We start from the raw sequence: 16,232 nt of genomic DNA on the forward strand, positions 1-16,232 counted from the left end.
TCTCTCTGCCGATCTGTCTCTCCACCGCCGCCCCGCCCCGCCCCGCCCCGCCCCAGCCCCGCTACGCCCAGTCACACCTGCACGTCATACATCTCGTCAATCCCGTCTCTACTGTGTAACTATAGTATACCTTACCTTTCTATAGAGATTATCCTCGATTTTCTCTACAGATTGGATATTGTAAATATTCCATCTCATTTCCATTACCCCGTTTTCATCTTCACCTACGTTATTTATTCTCCATCTCCTCCTTCGCCTTTTATTTAAACCATCCATCCCCTCACTTTCATTCATTTTCACACCTACTCGTGTATTCCATTCTCTCATTGTTATATTATACTTTTCCACCTACATAACCATCTTCATCCTTCATTTCATCTTCCATTGCTGCATTAAATGTCATACTTTCCACGTCAACCGCTTAACACCAGCCCTCTTGACCCGGAAACATCACCTGATCATACACCATCTGCCGACTCTAACACGATCACTCATTTACGAAGTGGCAAAGAGTACCACCGATCTGTACCTGAGACTCCCGTTTCACTTCCCGCAGAATCACTTACTATCCATCCTACACTCGTAAATCCAGATACCTCCTCCTCTACTCCTGCCTCTACACTCCCTTCTTCTTCCTCTACTCCTTCCCCTGTCGTTCCCTCTCCTGCCTCCCTTCATACCCCGTCTTGCTCGCCCTTAACTGCCACTACTTTCTCTCTCTCCCACACCTCTCCTACCGCCACTTCTGCACTTCCAGCCATGGCCAACCCTCCACAGTCTATCTCGACGATGCCAATCGTCCCAAATTTACCGGCCAGGACCCAACTTGGTCTGTCTATGATTTCCTCAGAGAAGTCAAAACAGAAATCCACAATAGGCAGATCACCGATGAATCGCTCAAAGTAGCCCATCTCATGGGTCGCTTGCACCACGGCAAATTGGACATCGGATCCGCGATCCATGCAAGACATTTCGATAACAGTCATACCTTTGCTGATTTTTGTACGGAACTCATCAGCCTTTGTTGCCAGCATTCAAATACCACGTCTCTCATGGGATTCATTAATCTCCTAAACCAACTAGATGAGGACTTGAGGGTCCCAGTGCAACATGCCAAGCTCCGCGAAGCTGCCACCGCCATGAAAGCAACGAGTAGCGAGATGCTCCAATTACTGGTAGGCACGAAATGGTTAGAAGACAACAATGGCGTTCCAATGCTTTCACTCACCAACTTTGCTGACTTAATTGGTTACCTGAGATTCCTTCACTGGCTTACTCCTAAACAGCGAGAGCTAGCCTTGGAAATCGGTTTCAATCCAGGAGATAAAATTATTCAGGTCACTAAAGCCATTCATGAAAGAAGAGGTTCGAACTACACCCGTCAGGGCACCACCCAACCCTTGGCCTCCTCAGTCTGTCACACCTCCACTACCCCAGACTAATCTCACTCCCGTCCCACCACATGTGGCAGACCTGCCATGCATCGTTCTCCTACCGCAGGTCGTGATCAATCTAGCGCCCGACAGAACAGACAATCTTCGATTCTTTGCTGGCACTGTGGTCATCCTGGACATCGAGCATCCAGTTGCGACCGTACATACAGACGTCCTCACTCCCAAACCAGACGGCGTATGCCTTCCCACTCACGTCGTCCACACTGCAAATACCACAAATCAAGCACGACTCACACCACTGAGGAATGTCGTTACCTCAACCGCCAACAGTCGGGGGAAGCACAGCGCCCATATCGGCCCAATATCACATAGAACCAGAAACCCAACTCCCCATCCGCCATGTAGGTCCCATAACATCCTCGGGTTTTGTAATTCTCGGATGCAGTCATGACACACCAACGTCATTCTTCTTGGACACAGGATCTATAGAAAATCTGATCTCCGACAATTCCTTACATCTTCTTCAACTACATCACAACCACGTCAGTTTCCTCGAACCACCGGACATTCGCCTATGTGGTGTCGAAGGCTCAGAGTTTAAGGTTAAGGGAAGAGTCACCCTTGAAGTCAAACTACACGGAGATTTGCCCCCTATCCCAATTGAATTTCATGTCACTAATGACTTGCAGTATCCCGCAGATGCCCTTATTGGTTTCTCCTCCATGGCACAACACTCCATTGCATTATTACCTGCTTGTGGTAGTATAGACATTTCTGGATTCCCGGTTTATAGTATGGAATGTCCCCGTCCTGTTCTTACGATCAAATCAGTCCTTCAATTACCTCTGTCCCTATCACTACCAAAAAGTCCAACCCAGCCCAAACCACCACTATCATCATCTGAGAATACAGAGATCATTCCTTTACTGACTGCGAGCAAGGACATAAATTCCTCAATGTCTACTGATACATCATCTCAGCCTTCAGACATGGCTCTTACCTCCTCTCCCGACAACACTATCGCTGACTCAGACATGTCTCAATTACCTACCTCACACAGTGTGAATGATCTTCTCCAACACGCAGAGACGAAACGTGCAGTAACGAATACGTGCACAATTTTGTTACCGCATGAGTTCACCAAAGTCTCTGTTTGTGTTGCCGGTGTGAAAGAAGGAGTGGATGTACTAACACTACCTGAGACGTGTTGTGTGAATGGCTTGACTTATGGGTCAGCGTGGTGTACAGTCTTAGAGGACAGGTTATGCTACCTGTACTTGCTCAATGTCACAAATGCTCCACTAAAACTTAAAAGTGGTGTAAAGATTGGAGACTTCCTAGTATACCCAGTGGCCATAAAGGTGTGCCAGGATTCCTCAATTCCTACTATTCAAACTGATGATAGTACGCCAATCGGTGTATGTACTATTAACTCTGCGGGATCTGCGCCGACATATTCACCCGATAAGCTCTCACATCTCACTTGCACGGATTTCCCAGAAAATACGCCTCAACTCCTCGACCTTCTGACCTTGTACAGAAACGTGGTTGCCTTACCCGGTGAACCGATGGGTAGAACAGACCTTGTCAAACATACGATTGAACTACTACCAGGAGCTCAGCCGATTTACATACCAGCGTATCGATTTCCTCACAGCCAGAGAAAGCAGACAGATCAAATGGTACAGAACATGTTAGACCAGGACATTATTGAGCCCTCCGTCAGTCCATGGAATAGCCCACTTTTCTTAGTACCAAAGAAGGACGGCAACTTTAGACCAGTAGTCGACTATCGTAAGGTCAATTCTGTCACCGTTCTAGACCGTTTCCCGTTACCCGTCCTCACTGATTTGCTAGAATCCCTTGGAGAAAACAACGTAGTCTTTTCATCTTTAGACCTCCTCAGCGGGTACTGGCAGGTCGAAATGGAAGAATCCTCTCGCCCAGTTACAGCCTTTAGCACCCCTTCCGGACATTTTCAGTTTAAGAGATTCCCTTTTGGTCTGAGAAATGCTCCTTCCGTGTTCATGCGTCTTATCCATTCAGTCTTCAGAGGTATGATGGGACACTCTTTTTGCTTACCTAGATGATATCATTGTTGTGAGTAAATCCATCCCTGATCATTTTACCAAACTCCAGCAAGTCTTTGAACGCCTCCAGCTCACAGGCCTGAAAATCAGTCTCAGTAAATGTGACTTCCTGTGAAAGAAAATCAAATTCCTAGGCCATGTCGTAGATGCACAAAGCATTCATACTAATGAGGATAAAACTAAGGCGATTATTAACTTCCCAGAACCTACCACTACCGAAGCTGTACGAAGTTTCCTGGGCCTCAGTGGCTATTATCGTAGATTCATACAAGGCTACGCAAAGATCGCCGCTCCTCTGACCCACTTACTCAAGCAGAATGTGCCCTTTGTTTGGACTAACGACCAGTCACAGGCTTTCCAAAAGCTAAAGACAGCTCTTGTAAATGCCCCTGTTCTAGCGTTCCCTGATTATACCACACCCTTCCTTCTCTGCACAGACGCCTCAGGCACTGGCCTTGGTGCCGTTTTGATGCAACTCGATGAAGCATCAAGGAAGCGTGTAATAGCGTATGCTAGTCGCACCCTTACAACCGCTGAACGTAACTACAGTGTCACAGATCTCGAAGTGCTAGCGGTAGTCTGGTCCTTGAAACATTTCAGAGATATAGTCTATGGTTATCCAGTGCATATCCAAACAGACCACCTTCCACTATATGATTTGTTCAAGAATCGCAACCGAACAGGTAGGCTAGCTAGATGGTCTGTCATCATCCAGGACTTTAATCCCACTTTTCAATATTTACCAGGCAAGTTGAATGTAGTCGCAGACGCACTCTCACGTCACGTAGCAGCAGCTATAACATCACTGCAGCCCGAAGTAACTGAAAACACTACACTAACATCAGAAGTTGTTCCAAATTTTCAGCGCCAAGACCCCATATGGTCCAAAGTCATTTATTTCCTGGACTCTGGCGATGCCTCGACCTTACCTACTCTGCCAGTATCACTAGATGAGTTCATGCTAGATGATGATCTCTTGTACAGGAAAACACTACTAACAGGCAAAGATATGCCCAATCGCGAAGTACGCCAACTTGTTGTCCCCACTGCCCTGATACCAAAGGTTCTTCATATTGTTCATAATACTCCTCAAGCTTCCCATCCAGGTAAAGACCGATGCTTGTGCCAAGCACGTCTCAAATACTATTTGCCAACCATGCGCCGCGATATCAATGCCCACTGTGACTCTTGCCTCTCCTGCCACCGCCACAAAGGATCAACCGGCTTACCAGCACCTCTCTTACAACACCCAATCCCGTCACGACCATGGGAAACTGTCTCAATCGATATCTTAAAACTACCTCTCATGGAATCCGGTGCTGAGTACTTGTTCGTAGCGGTCGACCACTTCTCCCGCTACTGTGTCCTCGTCCCCCTCTCCGACAAGACCGTGAAGAGCGTTGCACGTGCCTTTGTAGATCACGTAATTTGCCCGTTCAGTACCCCTCATACCATTCTTACTGACAATGGTACGGAGTTCAACAATAGCCTTCTAGATGGGAAGACGGCGCCACAGTTCTGTTGAGAGCAGACACCAAGACGGGCAGACTATTGTACTGTCAAATCAGAGTCCGTCATCACTTACGCCACTCGCTATCACCAAGCTGTCCGTAAACACTCCTATGACATCTTTCAACCAATCGACATGCCTTCCACCCTACCATCTGCCAACATTACCATCACCTCCCCTAACTTGCGCATGCCACCATTCCTCAATGAGTGATTTCATTGTGGATCAATTTTCTCTGGCCTTCAGCCGTTCATGGGTTCATCCAACAGTTGTGTTTCCCCCTGTGGTTATCGCTTTCATAGGTTTTCTACTCATCATGTGTGCAGTGCATTGTTGTGTCAGAAAAATGGAACGTCGACTCCAGGAAATCAGAGTCGCTACAGGCATAGTACACACGACGTAGAAACTCCCCGTACTTAGTGCGCTCACATTCAGTGACTACCAATGCCATCTGACAATTACCCAAACTGTGAACAGAACTCTGCCTACTAGAAACTGATGGTATTTCTTTAATGCATTCCTGAGTGACAGTGTATCCTCCAGAAAATACAAAAAAAAAAAAAAATGAACGATGAACAACAATAGAACTCTCATATCTACTCCTTGTTTATCATGTATCAAACTATTATTGTATAATCCCCATTATATCTATGTATACCCTACTAGACGCATCCCTATTCATCCTTGTATCTCTTATATGTATATATCCTTCTAATTCCCTCCCCTCAACATGGCCATGTCTCCCCTACTGCCCCTGTATCATACTTATCCCTTGTACAAACCTCCCCGACCCTGCCTTAGTAATATAATCAAACACCATTTAACTCCTGGTGTCAGGAGACACCATTTCAGCTACCTGGGGGAGTAGTGTACCCCCCCTACAATATGTCTACCCCCGATGTATATATGCCCCACCCCCCAGTGCATACATGAACCCACTAAACTTGCTGACCTAGCACGCTTTCCCAGGACCCCACGCCTGGGAAGACGGCGCCACAGTTCAGTTGAGAGCAGACACCAAGACGGGCAGACTATTTTGTTGTGAGCTCGTAATAAACTCCTTATCTAGTTGTTTATACATGGAGTTTCTATCACCAAAGTATCATATATATATATATATATATATATATATATATATATATATATATATATATATATATATATATATATATATATATATATATATAATCGGTAGAGAGGCGGCTTGCAGTCCTAATGGACCCAGGATAGAATCCCGGCTGGGGCAGGGAACAGTTTAAGGATTTGAATTTCCTAAACAGCAGACTTTCCTGATCTACCAGATGACACGCCGACATGTCGTAAAAGTACCCCCGCTAATACCAGTACACCAGTCCTGTATGAGACAGCCCTAGCATGCATTCAATATGGACGGTGGGTGTTAGCGCAGAAGTGGTGACATGTGGAGGTGTAGGAGGACTATTGGGCCTTGGGATAGGCCACTGCCCCCAAGAAATAGGCCCTGAGCCTTTGTCCAGAGTCGGACACGTAAATATATATATATATATATATATATATATATATATATATATATATATATATATATATATATATATATATATATATATATATATATATATGTACCTATTAGATTATAGTAGGAGTGGTGTAGCATTTGTTTCCTGTCACAAACTCTGCAGATACGACTATGTGACTCCTGCTGACAGAGCGTGGGGAGTGGAACAGCCTGACGGGTCCTGGACCGGCATGATTGGAATGTCAATGCGGGAAGTAGGTCCATTTACGGCCTTGTATCATTATGTATCGAATGTGAGAGTAATATTTTTTTTTTCATAATATTTTGCCATTTAGTCATTTTATTGAAGGTCAGCTTCAAGGTATCAGAATAAAATGGTATTAGAGATGCATACACAGTCTGAAAGAAGGACAGGCAGATAAAACGACCAGCACAAAAGAGTCATCATAGACTAATATAAAGAAAGGTAAGTTGGAAGGTATGTGTCATTTTGAGGTATCTGACAGTATTGCACTTCAGATACTAATTTCAGGAAGTGGACATCAGCCTTGGCCTCTTTGACATCACACCCGCGAGAGCCAATGTAGTGGACTTCACCTTCCCCGTCGACATCATGTACAACAGGATGATCGTGGGTCGTGGCAAGCCTGAGGTGAACCCCTGGAGCTTCCTACTACCCTTCGGTCCTCGTGTTTGGGGAGCACTTCTTACGGCTTCGGTGGGGGTCCTTGCAGTAATGACAATATTTCCCTCCTCTTTACAAACCCAAGCTTGTCATCGTACAGGGCTAATGGTGAAGGCATCCAGCTGCGTTCGAGTGCTGTTACAACAAGGTAAGACCTCCAGCTTGTCCTATAAGTTATGGTGGAAGTCGTCACTTTTAGGGTAGTATTGCCATCCTACCACCACGTGTGGTCATACGGTTATACTGAACTGTTGATCAAGGCATCTAATTGCATTTTCTCAGTCCCTTGCAACAAAGTCTTAACAACAATATCTCAATACTTGCTCTATTGCAGCAATGTGTACCACTTCCGTGTCCTAATTATAACAAGTCATTCCCTGCATTTTGTTTTATTTTGATGTCACGGTGTGGCAGGGATAAGAATAGTTATCATGAATACCTATAATAATTTACATATATATGCAGAAGTCATTATTATTATATAACAAAAAACTCTTTCCACCACCAAATTATATTACTGAGAATGAGAGAAATCCCTCTTGAAAACGCTCTCGATATGGCTTAGTAGGTAATATAGGGAGCTGTTATTCACACTGGATGGAGTCCTGAGATCAGAATTACAAAGAAACTGATCGTTTTGCTGCAAAGTGCCTTAATCATTTTTAAGCCAGCTTTGATTCATGGTTACTACTCAGCATCGTAGCAGGACAAAACTTGTGACAAAATTTGTAGTTAAACACCAATAAGAAAAAAATTCTAATTGCACTTCCAAAGCTGGGATATTATTTGCTTACTGTAAATAATAATATCATGTTGGCTTGCCATGCTGATTGTTAACGGCTGAAGTACATCACGACTAATATACAAAGATATTACCAATCTGCGTTAGGTTCTTTATCATTCATGACTAACCCCAGCACTCTAAGGAAAGTTGTCGCTGAAGGCAATGTAGGAAGGGTTCATTAGAGCAAAAGAATATTTCGATGCAAATATGGATAAAAAATTATCCTATTAAGTATGATTAGAAAACAGATAGGAAACACGGTATCACATATTAAAACTATCAGAGTGCAGTAATAACTCAGTAGTATTTTCATTTGTAATAAATTCATGTTTTTATTTCAGATGTCAGTCCTGCCAGGACATGGTGGGTATGGGAGCGTGTGGTGTTGGGTGTGTGGATGCTGACAACTGTGGTGCTGACACGTAGCTATACAGGCAACCTGGTGTCCCTCCTGGCCGTCAGATACATCCCTATGACCATACAGTCTCTCAGGGACGTGGTTGATAATCCTATTACATTTTTAGTGCAGAAGGGAACTAGTCAGGCTTACACTATTCAGGTTAGTATTTATCCCATGATGGCTTTTATAATAGCACATAACGTCATTTGGACATAGATGTATTTCTTGCCTCTCTAAGTCAACGGACCTACTGTGACTAAGGCCAGACTCGGACCTATTCTGAGGTAAATTGTCTGATGATGCAGGTCACGATAAAAATAGGAAACTAAACATGCTCCGTATCATTAGGTCATGTTCTGGGCAAGCCGTTTCTCAGTACCAGACTTACTGCAGGGGACAATGAGAAGCCATATGCCAACAATGCAAACAGATTATACGGGTTATTCTTCCAGTTTTAATATAAACATACCCCTGTACACTGTCGAGGAATTTATGTCACAGTATGTCTGGTTAAGGGGTATTTGTAGAAAGAGTATATAAATCACACTTCATTCTTTACTTCCAGACGGTTAAGATCAGTGCTTTCCGCGACATAAATACACGAGCCAGCACTTTACGTTAAAATATGTCCAGTTCTAGCCTATTAAAAGTGGATCCTGTAAATACATCCTTTAAGATACTTATTTGCTACCTGCAGACGGCTGAGAGTGGCGTTTTCCGCGACATAAGTAATCTGCAGAAGGAAGGTAGATTTCAAACTTTCGGCGCCTCAGACCTGACGAAGAACCTGGATGTCAAAGTAAGGAGGGGAGACCACACCCTAGTAAACGTTGAGGAGGTGACAAAAATGATGATGGCACAGGACTATTCAGTGACTGGTGGGTTAGAGAGAGAGAGAGAGTGTGTGTGTGTGTGTGTGTGTGTGTGTGTGTGTGTGTGTGTGTGTGTGTGTGTGTGTGTGTGTTCATCATTAATTTGCCCTTACGCTAACATATCTATATGAGGCGATGGGAGTGTCATGTACCTCAGAACACCCACACAGTGAACTAGGGACTCACCTAAACTTCAAAAAATGGCTCAGCACTATCAAGAAGAAACGACCAAAATAGGTCAGCTTAACCCTATTGCCGTAAAATGAAACTATTGTTTTTCTTTATTTATTATATTTTGGGAGACATAGGACAATTTTCAGGTTGACCTTGACCTGGAAATATGCTTGTGATCCATTGTTTTTTTACGATTAAGAAAATGGACCCATAATAAAAGAACTGTAGTCAGCATTATTCTGAGACAGTGTTTGGTAGTTTCAGCGTCATTCCGACTTGTATTTTGTTGATCATGATTAAATTTTTTATCATCCAGTATTTTACGATAATTTGTCTACATACATCGCATGACCGCTGAAAGATATACGGGAAAGGTCATATGGCATATTCATGGCACTAATTTTGCCTATATTTAACTATTTTCTTGGTGTCAACAGGAAAGTGTGATTTCTATCTGGCACGTGAGAAGTTCCTAAACTCAATGGCAGCCATGACTGGGCCCAAAGACAGCCCACTCATCAATGCTGTCAGCCGCAGGTCAGCTATCATACATCAGTTTTATCTGCCTGATCTGGTAAAGTACTCCTGAGGTGTTTAAGATCATTTGGCTTTATCAAGATTAATATTTAAAAAGTTTATTTGGATGAATAGATTATTAGTTAGCTATTCTGATTTTACCTTGACTTGGCCTAAAATTGCCATCTCTGCATGTTGAATGCGGAATTGTAATATTTGCTTATCACTAGAATTTTGCTGGTCATAAACAAGTAGGCTAGTTAAGTGATCAAAGCTACAATAGGAAGAAAATCTGGACCATGTTAAGGTGCAAAGTTTATTGTAACATATTCATAAACACGTGTTTCCAGGATCATAACAGTGAGAGAAGCAGGTATGTACGACCACTGGATCAACAGCTACACCCCCAACATGACCACCTGCCTCAACCCACCCACAACTATGGCCGTCAGATCCTCACTCAGCCTTCCCAGTATATGGGTAACTTCCTCACTATGCTTCCGTGAACCATACTTTCTACTCATTCATCCATTTATCTGTCTATCTGTCTATCTGTCGTTTCATCCATCTATCCATTGAAGTTTCCATCTCTCTCTCTGTATATATATATATATATATATATATATATATATATATATATATATATATATATATATATATATATATATATATATATATATATATGTATGTATTGTACTAAGTGAACTGGCAATACTTGTACTAATTATGATGTAGTTTCCTAAAAGAATATTCTCTCACATTGCAGGGAACACTAGTGGTTTACGTGGCTGGCCTGGGAATTAGTTTTCACGTGTTCTGCCTCGAGCTCATCTACTCACACCTCCGGTAATGTGTCCGTGATGAAGGATGTGAGGCTGTTGGACTGGCAGAGTCGAATCAGTTATCCACCGGCGTTTGGGGTTTCATATTGCCAGTTGTGACCAGGTTGTGTACTAAATATTTTGAAGACTAAATTTTTAAAGCTGCGTGATCGAGTTTATGAGAAATGTAAGGAAAACAAAACTTCAACTCAAGCCTTATTTTTATTTCATATTTGCTATTAAAAAAAAAAACTTATATTGAGAGAGGAGGAGGATCTGGAATTGAATACATTCTGAAACTCTTGTAAACTGAGGGATAAAGTCTGGCAAACACAAAATAGGAAGGATATCAGCGTGTGTAACCCAGTTTATGTCATCCTTGCTGCACACGATTTATTCACCTTACAAACCTCTCGAAATGAATCGGGTTTGATATGACCTTCATTTATCACTTTATCATCGTTACGTCTCCCGGAACCGGAATTAAATTGTCTAGTGACAGCGGAATTAAATAGAATAAAATGTCACCGGTCTCAAAACGTCTCTAGTACACGAAAATCTTTATATTATTAGCTAAATATAATCTTTTTAAAATAACAATAAAATATTTCTTAATAAAAAAAAAATACTTGAGATTCTTCACAATCCCTTCTATACGAGAACTGTCTTTAACTTTACAAAACAGCCTCGACAGAGCAAGGATCTACCTGTCTATGTCTCTCTATTCATCTATCAATCTACCTATCAATTGTCAGACGACTTATTCCAGTAAGGGGTTACCACAAACATATCACCTCCAAATCTCCCTGTCATTGTCATCTGGCTGTTCTTCTTCCATCTCATAACCAACCCTCTCAAATATATCTCTGCAATTCATTCCTCCATCTCATCCTTGTTCTCCCCCTCCTCTTCTCCCAAACCACCTCACTCACATACAGACTTCTAGCCAGTCTCTCATTCTCCATTCTCTCCTCAGTGACAAATGATACAATGAAAAATATCGGCATGTCACTGTGTTTCCTAAGTGCGCGTCCACACGTGTGCTCAAACATATGTTAGCAACACAGCTGGGAACATGTTCGGGAACATGTTTGCAGCATTATTTGGACAGGTGCATGCAAACATGTTTCATTGCAGCTTCGAACACTGGCAGCAGAGGTGATGGGACAAGTGTGTCCATACGAGGCAGCTGAGACTTCATCCTGATGTTGCCAATATGTTCTGGACGCTGCTGCTCCCAACATGTTTGCAGCGTGTTCGTTACAGTGTTGTTTACATGTTGCCAATACTTTTTTGACCACAAGTGTGGACGCGCCATAATAAACTCAAAGCATTTTCCTCTCCAGCAAGGGAAGCCTTTGCTATGCTGCATGACAGCGTCTGGAGACGGAAAGAAAAAACTGAAAGGTAATCGCATACTGAAAATTCAAGCACTTTAGAACCCTTATTTGCTTTGCACTGGCGAAAAATAAAGTTGTACTGTAACTACTTTTATATGTTTTCATTGATTGTTTATATTTTCTTAGGTTGATTCAGTTGATTCAGTGTATATACAGTTAATTTATTCTAATAGTTTCAGAATGCCTAAACACACACACACACACACACACACACACACAAATACGAACATCTGTAATATACTGTACTTGGACTGCCAGTGAGGATATTTCACAATACTTATCAAGTTAGTGCGCGTCCACACGTGCCCTCGAAAATATGTTGACAACACAGTTGGCAACATGTTTGGGTACTGTATGCAGCATTATTTGGATGGTTGTATGCATACATGTTTCAGTGCAGCTTTGAACACTGGCAGCAGAGGTGATGGGATATGAGTGTCCATACCAGGCAGGTGAGACTTCATCATGATGTTGCCAACATGATCTGCACGCTCCTGTTCCCAACATGTTTTTAGCGTGTTCGTTATTGTGTTGCATACATGTTGCCAGCACTTATTTGAGCACACGTGTGGACGCGCACTTGTGGAACACAAAGATCAAGGAAGTTTCAACAAGATTACTTCTTCAGACATAAACAGTGACTTCAGATATAAGCCTCTCATCAAGAATCTGTGTGTTTATAGAAGGGTCTAGCAATAATTTTAGTTTTTCGTATATTCAGTAAACATTGCAAAACCGAATACATGGCTTGATCTCTCTGTTATCCTCGGCTGTTCAATATACCTTCAAGTCATTCAAAAGCTAAGTCAGTCATGACACATGAAAATAATATTACTGTCTGATGATATCAATCAAAGACAAAAGTCGTGTCGTGAAATTTGTTGAAAATATCTGCTGAAAGACTATAGTTTTGCTTCGTGTCAAGCGATCGGCTGGTAGCACTGGCTTGAGTTACCATTTGCTCCAGGTGACCGGCCTGCAGATGTCAACATATACTTTTTTTTTTGTAACAACGAAGCTAATCTACATAATTATTAAATCTTTCTGACTGCTGTTTTTATTCAGTATTTATGAAGTGTTTCTCATCTTTTATTTTTTATGACCACATTCGCAACGTTACAATTCAATTAGCTCAATAGGTGTTCGGAAGTCAGTTCTCCATCTTTATTAACGTGAATTAGCTAATCAGGTTGATAATTATGACTTGGGACAATATATTCCGGCGTTGTAAAACAAAATCCACTATAGTATTCAACACACGAAGACAGTTATTCTATTATGATTATTTTTCTTTTAGAGTGGCTAGCAAACTGAATCCCACAGACGAGTTCGAACACATAAAGCAGACGACTGAAGCCTACGACCAACTGTTCGTGTGCTACATAATAGGTGCTCTTCGTTTCTTAAGGTGTAAGCACTGCTTGCGGGTGATGCTTCTATCGTTGTGAATATTTCCTGGTCCTATAGTGGTGTGATAAGACGAGGACGACCTGAGCGATGATGGTTCTCCGTTGTGCCTCCCTTCTGAAATCCTAATCCACCTTTCTATGGTTATGCCTATACCAAATGTTTGAGCTTTTTGTTCAGGCTTCGCTTCACTTAAATAAAGGAAGATCATGCCACCTCTCATATTCATAATAGTTGGATATATGTTGCTTGACCACTCCATACCATCGTATAGTAGGTCTGCTGGACGTTTTGTGGTAAGATGTAAGATGAAATGTCAGGTGATCATCGCCTAACCGTTGGCGTTTTGTCTCTCATGCGAAGTTCGTGCTCGGCAGTTCTTGTGATTCAATGTTAAGGCTTCAGAATTTCATGGGTTCATTCATACCATCATCCCATCAGTAGCAGATACGAAGCTTGAGAAAGTCAGGATAGCCAACCACGAACATGTAACTGGGGTAGAGATTTCATAATGTTTAAAGTCTTGCACTTCCTCTTCGGACAAAACCTCGACACGACTTTTGTCTTTTATTGTACAAGGCTTGTATCAATTAATAAGGAAAGATTTTTTGTGTTGGTGTGTAAGCGTCGTGTAGTAAGTCAAGAGGCACCGTAGCGCCACTTTTTAAACGATTTATTTTACATATTACACAAAAAAGTCTAGTCGGAGCAGTTTATATCACTTTCTAAATCGACATGCTTTCCATCAATGACGCATGGCGATATTGGAAGGATTTATGTAACACAGAATAGGGCTTTAACCCGCCCCGTCCTGACCACCCTTCCACCTCTGACACCCCCCAATCCTGACCATTTTTGGACCAAAATTTTTTTGGCTCAAACTTCCGCTTTTGGTGAGAAACAATGGACAACCACAAAGAAAGTGTTCATCAGGGTTCATAAGTGGCCTAAACAGGTATACCTTCGTTACACCTGGTACCGTGTTCTGTGGAGGTGGTCTGTGGCTCTCACGTTTTCTATGGCATTATAAGTCTGGGAAACCAATAAAAGTAGGTAGATATGTATATATTACAAACAAAAAAACATGTGGTACAAGACTAAATTGGATTTTATACAAAAACAGAGGTGAAATAAGCATTGTTCCATTGGGCAAACCTAGCGAAATCGCCCAAACTGTTCACTGATGAATCGCTAACATTGCTGATTCATCATACATATCATTTTTTCAACTTACATAATACATCTCCAATAACATTATACCCTTTTCCACTTTAGAGAACTGTTTTTACATATTTACAAGCCTTTCGATATTATTTGCGTAATGTTAGCGCATATTTACATAGTGAGTGAACTCGGTGTGACTTGTTTCAACTCGGATTCTCTTTTTTCAACCTACATAATACTTTTCCAATAATATTACACCCTTTTCCACTTTAGAAAACTGTTTTCAGATAGTTACGATAATATTTAGCGTAATAATAGCGCATAATTACACAGCGGGTGAAGTCGCTATGACTATTGTTTCAACTTACAACCTATTTTTCTATTTATATAATACTTCTCCACTAAAATTACAGATGTTTCCACTTTATATAATTGCTATCACATATTTTGAGACCTTACTATTCTACTGAGCGTCATATTGTCACATATTTACACAGTGAGTGTAATCGCGATATCATTTGTTTCAATTTCCACTATTTTTCAACTTATAAATTACTTTCCCACTAACATTACACCCGTTTCCACTTTATATCATTGCTATCACATATTTACAGACCCGACTGTTCTACTGAGAGTCATATTTTCGCAGATTTACACAGTGGGTGTACTTGTGATATCACTTGTTTCAACATACACTATTTCTCAACTTATATAATATTTTACCGCTAACATTACACACGTTTCAACTTTATATAATTCTTATCACATACTTACTGGCCTTACCATTATACTGAGCGTCATATTATCGCATACAGTATGTACAAGCCTTACTTCTACAGTGAGCGTCATTATCACCATCACACACAGTATCAGTAGTGTAGGTAGTTGTGATATTCTTTGAAACAGGGCTGAAGGAACAACGCAACATTGCAGTCTGCACACTCATACCTTGTGTCTTTTCTCTGAGTGGCTGGTCTTACTGTCAAGTGCTTGTATACATGGCAGCGGCACTGGGGTTTACGACGGTTTGGTTGGGAAGGGATAGTGCTCGGGTAGTGGCGTCCTGGGAGGCGTAGGGGAGTCTGGGGAGCCATGGGGGTGCGGGTGCTGTGTGGGGTCCTGTCCTGTGCGTACCTGGCGATAATTTCACGAGACAGCTCCCTCACAAACCCCTCAAAGGTCTCAGAGATTCCCGTTGTCATGGCGTGGAGGTAGTGTGGGTTGAGGACTGTGATGTCGAGCAAGTGGAAGAATAGCTTTTTGTACCACTTCATCGTGGTCCTGGCACAGTCCACACTGGAAATCATGGAGTCTGACTGATCCACTTGCCTCATGTTGAGATTGTAGTCCAGTACTGACTCAGGTTTCCAGACGTGGCGCCTCCTCTCGCTGCGGTGATCAACGGAGTCTGTGCGGTGCATCAGGAGGCTGTGTACAGTTGACAGGAGGCAAACTTCCCTGTTGTGGTTCCACAGGGTGGCATGGATGTTATTTGCCTGGAAGAAAACCACCTCGTTCTT

The 16,232-nt window shown here is 42.2% G+C and overlaps 1 protein-coding gene across 1 annotated transcript in view; it reads left to right on the forward strand.

Moving 5' to 3' along the window:
• The window catches only part of LOC145397048 (putative glutamate receptor), a 42,439-nt gene extending 34,077 nt beyond the window's left edge, over window positions 1-8,362 (forward strand). Inside the window, exons 3-5 of the mRNA XM_080270263.1 lie at window positions 6,653-6,743; window positions 7,022-7,207; window positions 8,300-8,362. Coding sequence (XP_080126389.1) covers window positions 6,653-6,743; window positions 7,022-7,207; window positions 8,300-8,362 — 340 coding nt within the window. The remainder of the gene's footprint in view (window positions 1-6,652; window positions 6,744-7,021; window positions 7,208-8,299) is intronic.
• Window positions 8,363-16,232: the final 7,870 nt, after the last annotated feature.

The sequence above is a fragment of the Coenobita brevimanus genome, chromosome 40 (genome assembly GCF_032717465.1).
Source record: "Coenobita brevimanus isolate Jiangsu-jjx chromosome 40, ASM3271746v2, whole genome shotgun sequence".
Taxonomy (NCBI): Eukaryota; Metazoa; Arthropoda; class Malacostraca; order Decapoda; family Coenobitidae; genus Coenobita; species Coenobita brevimanus.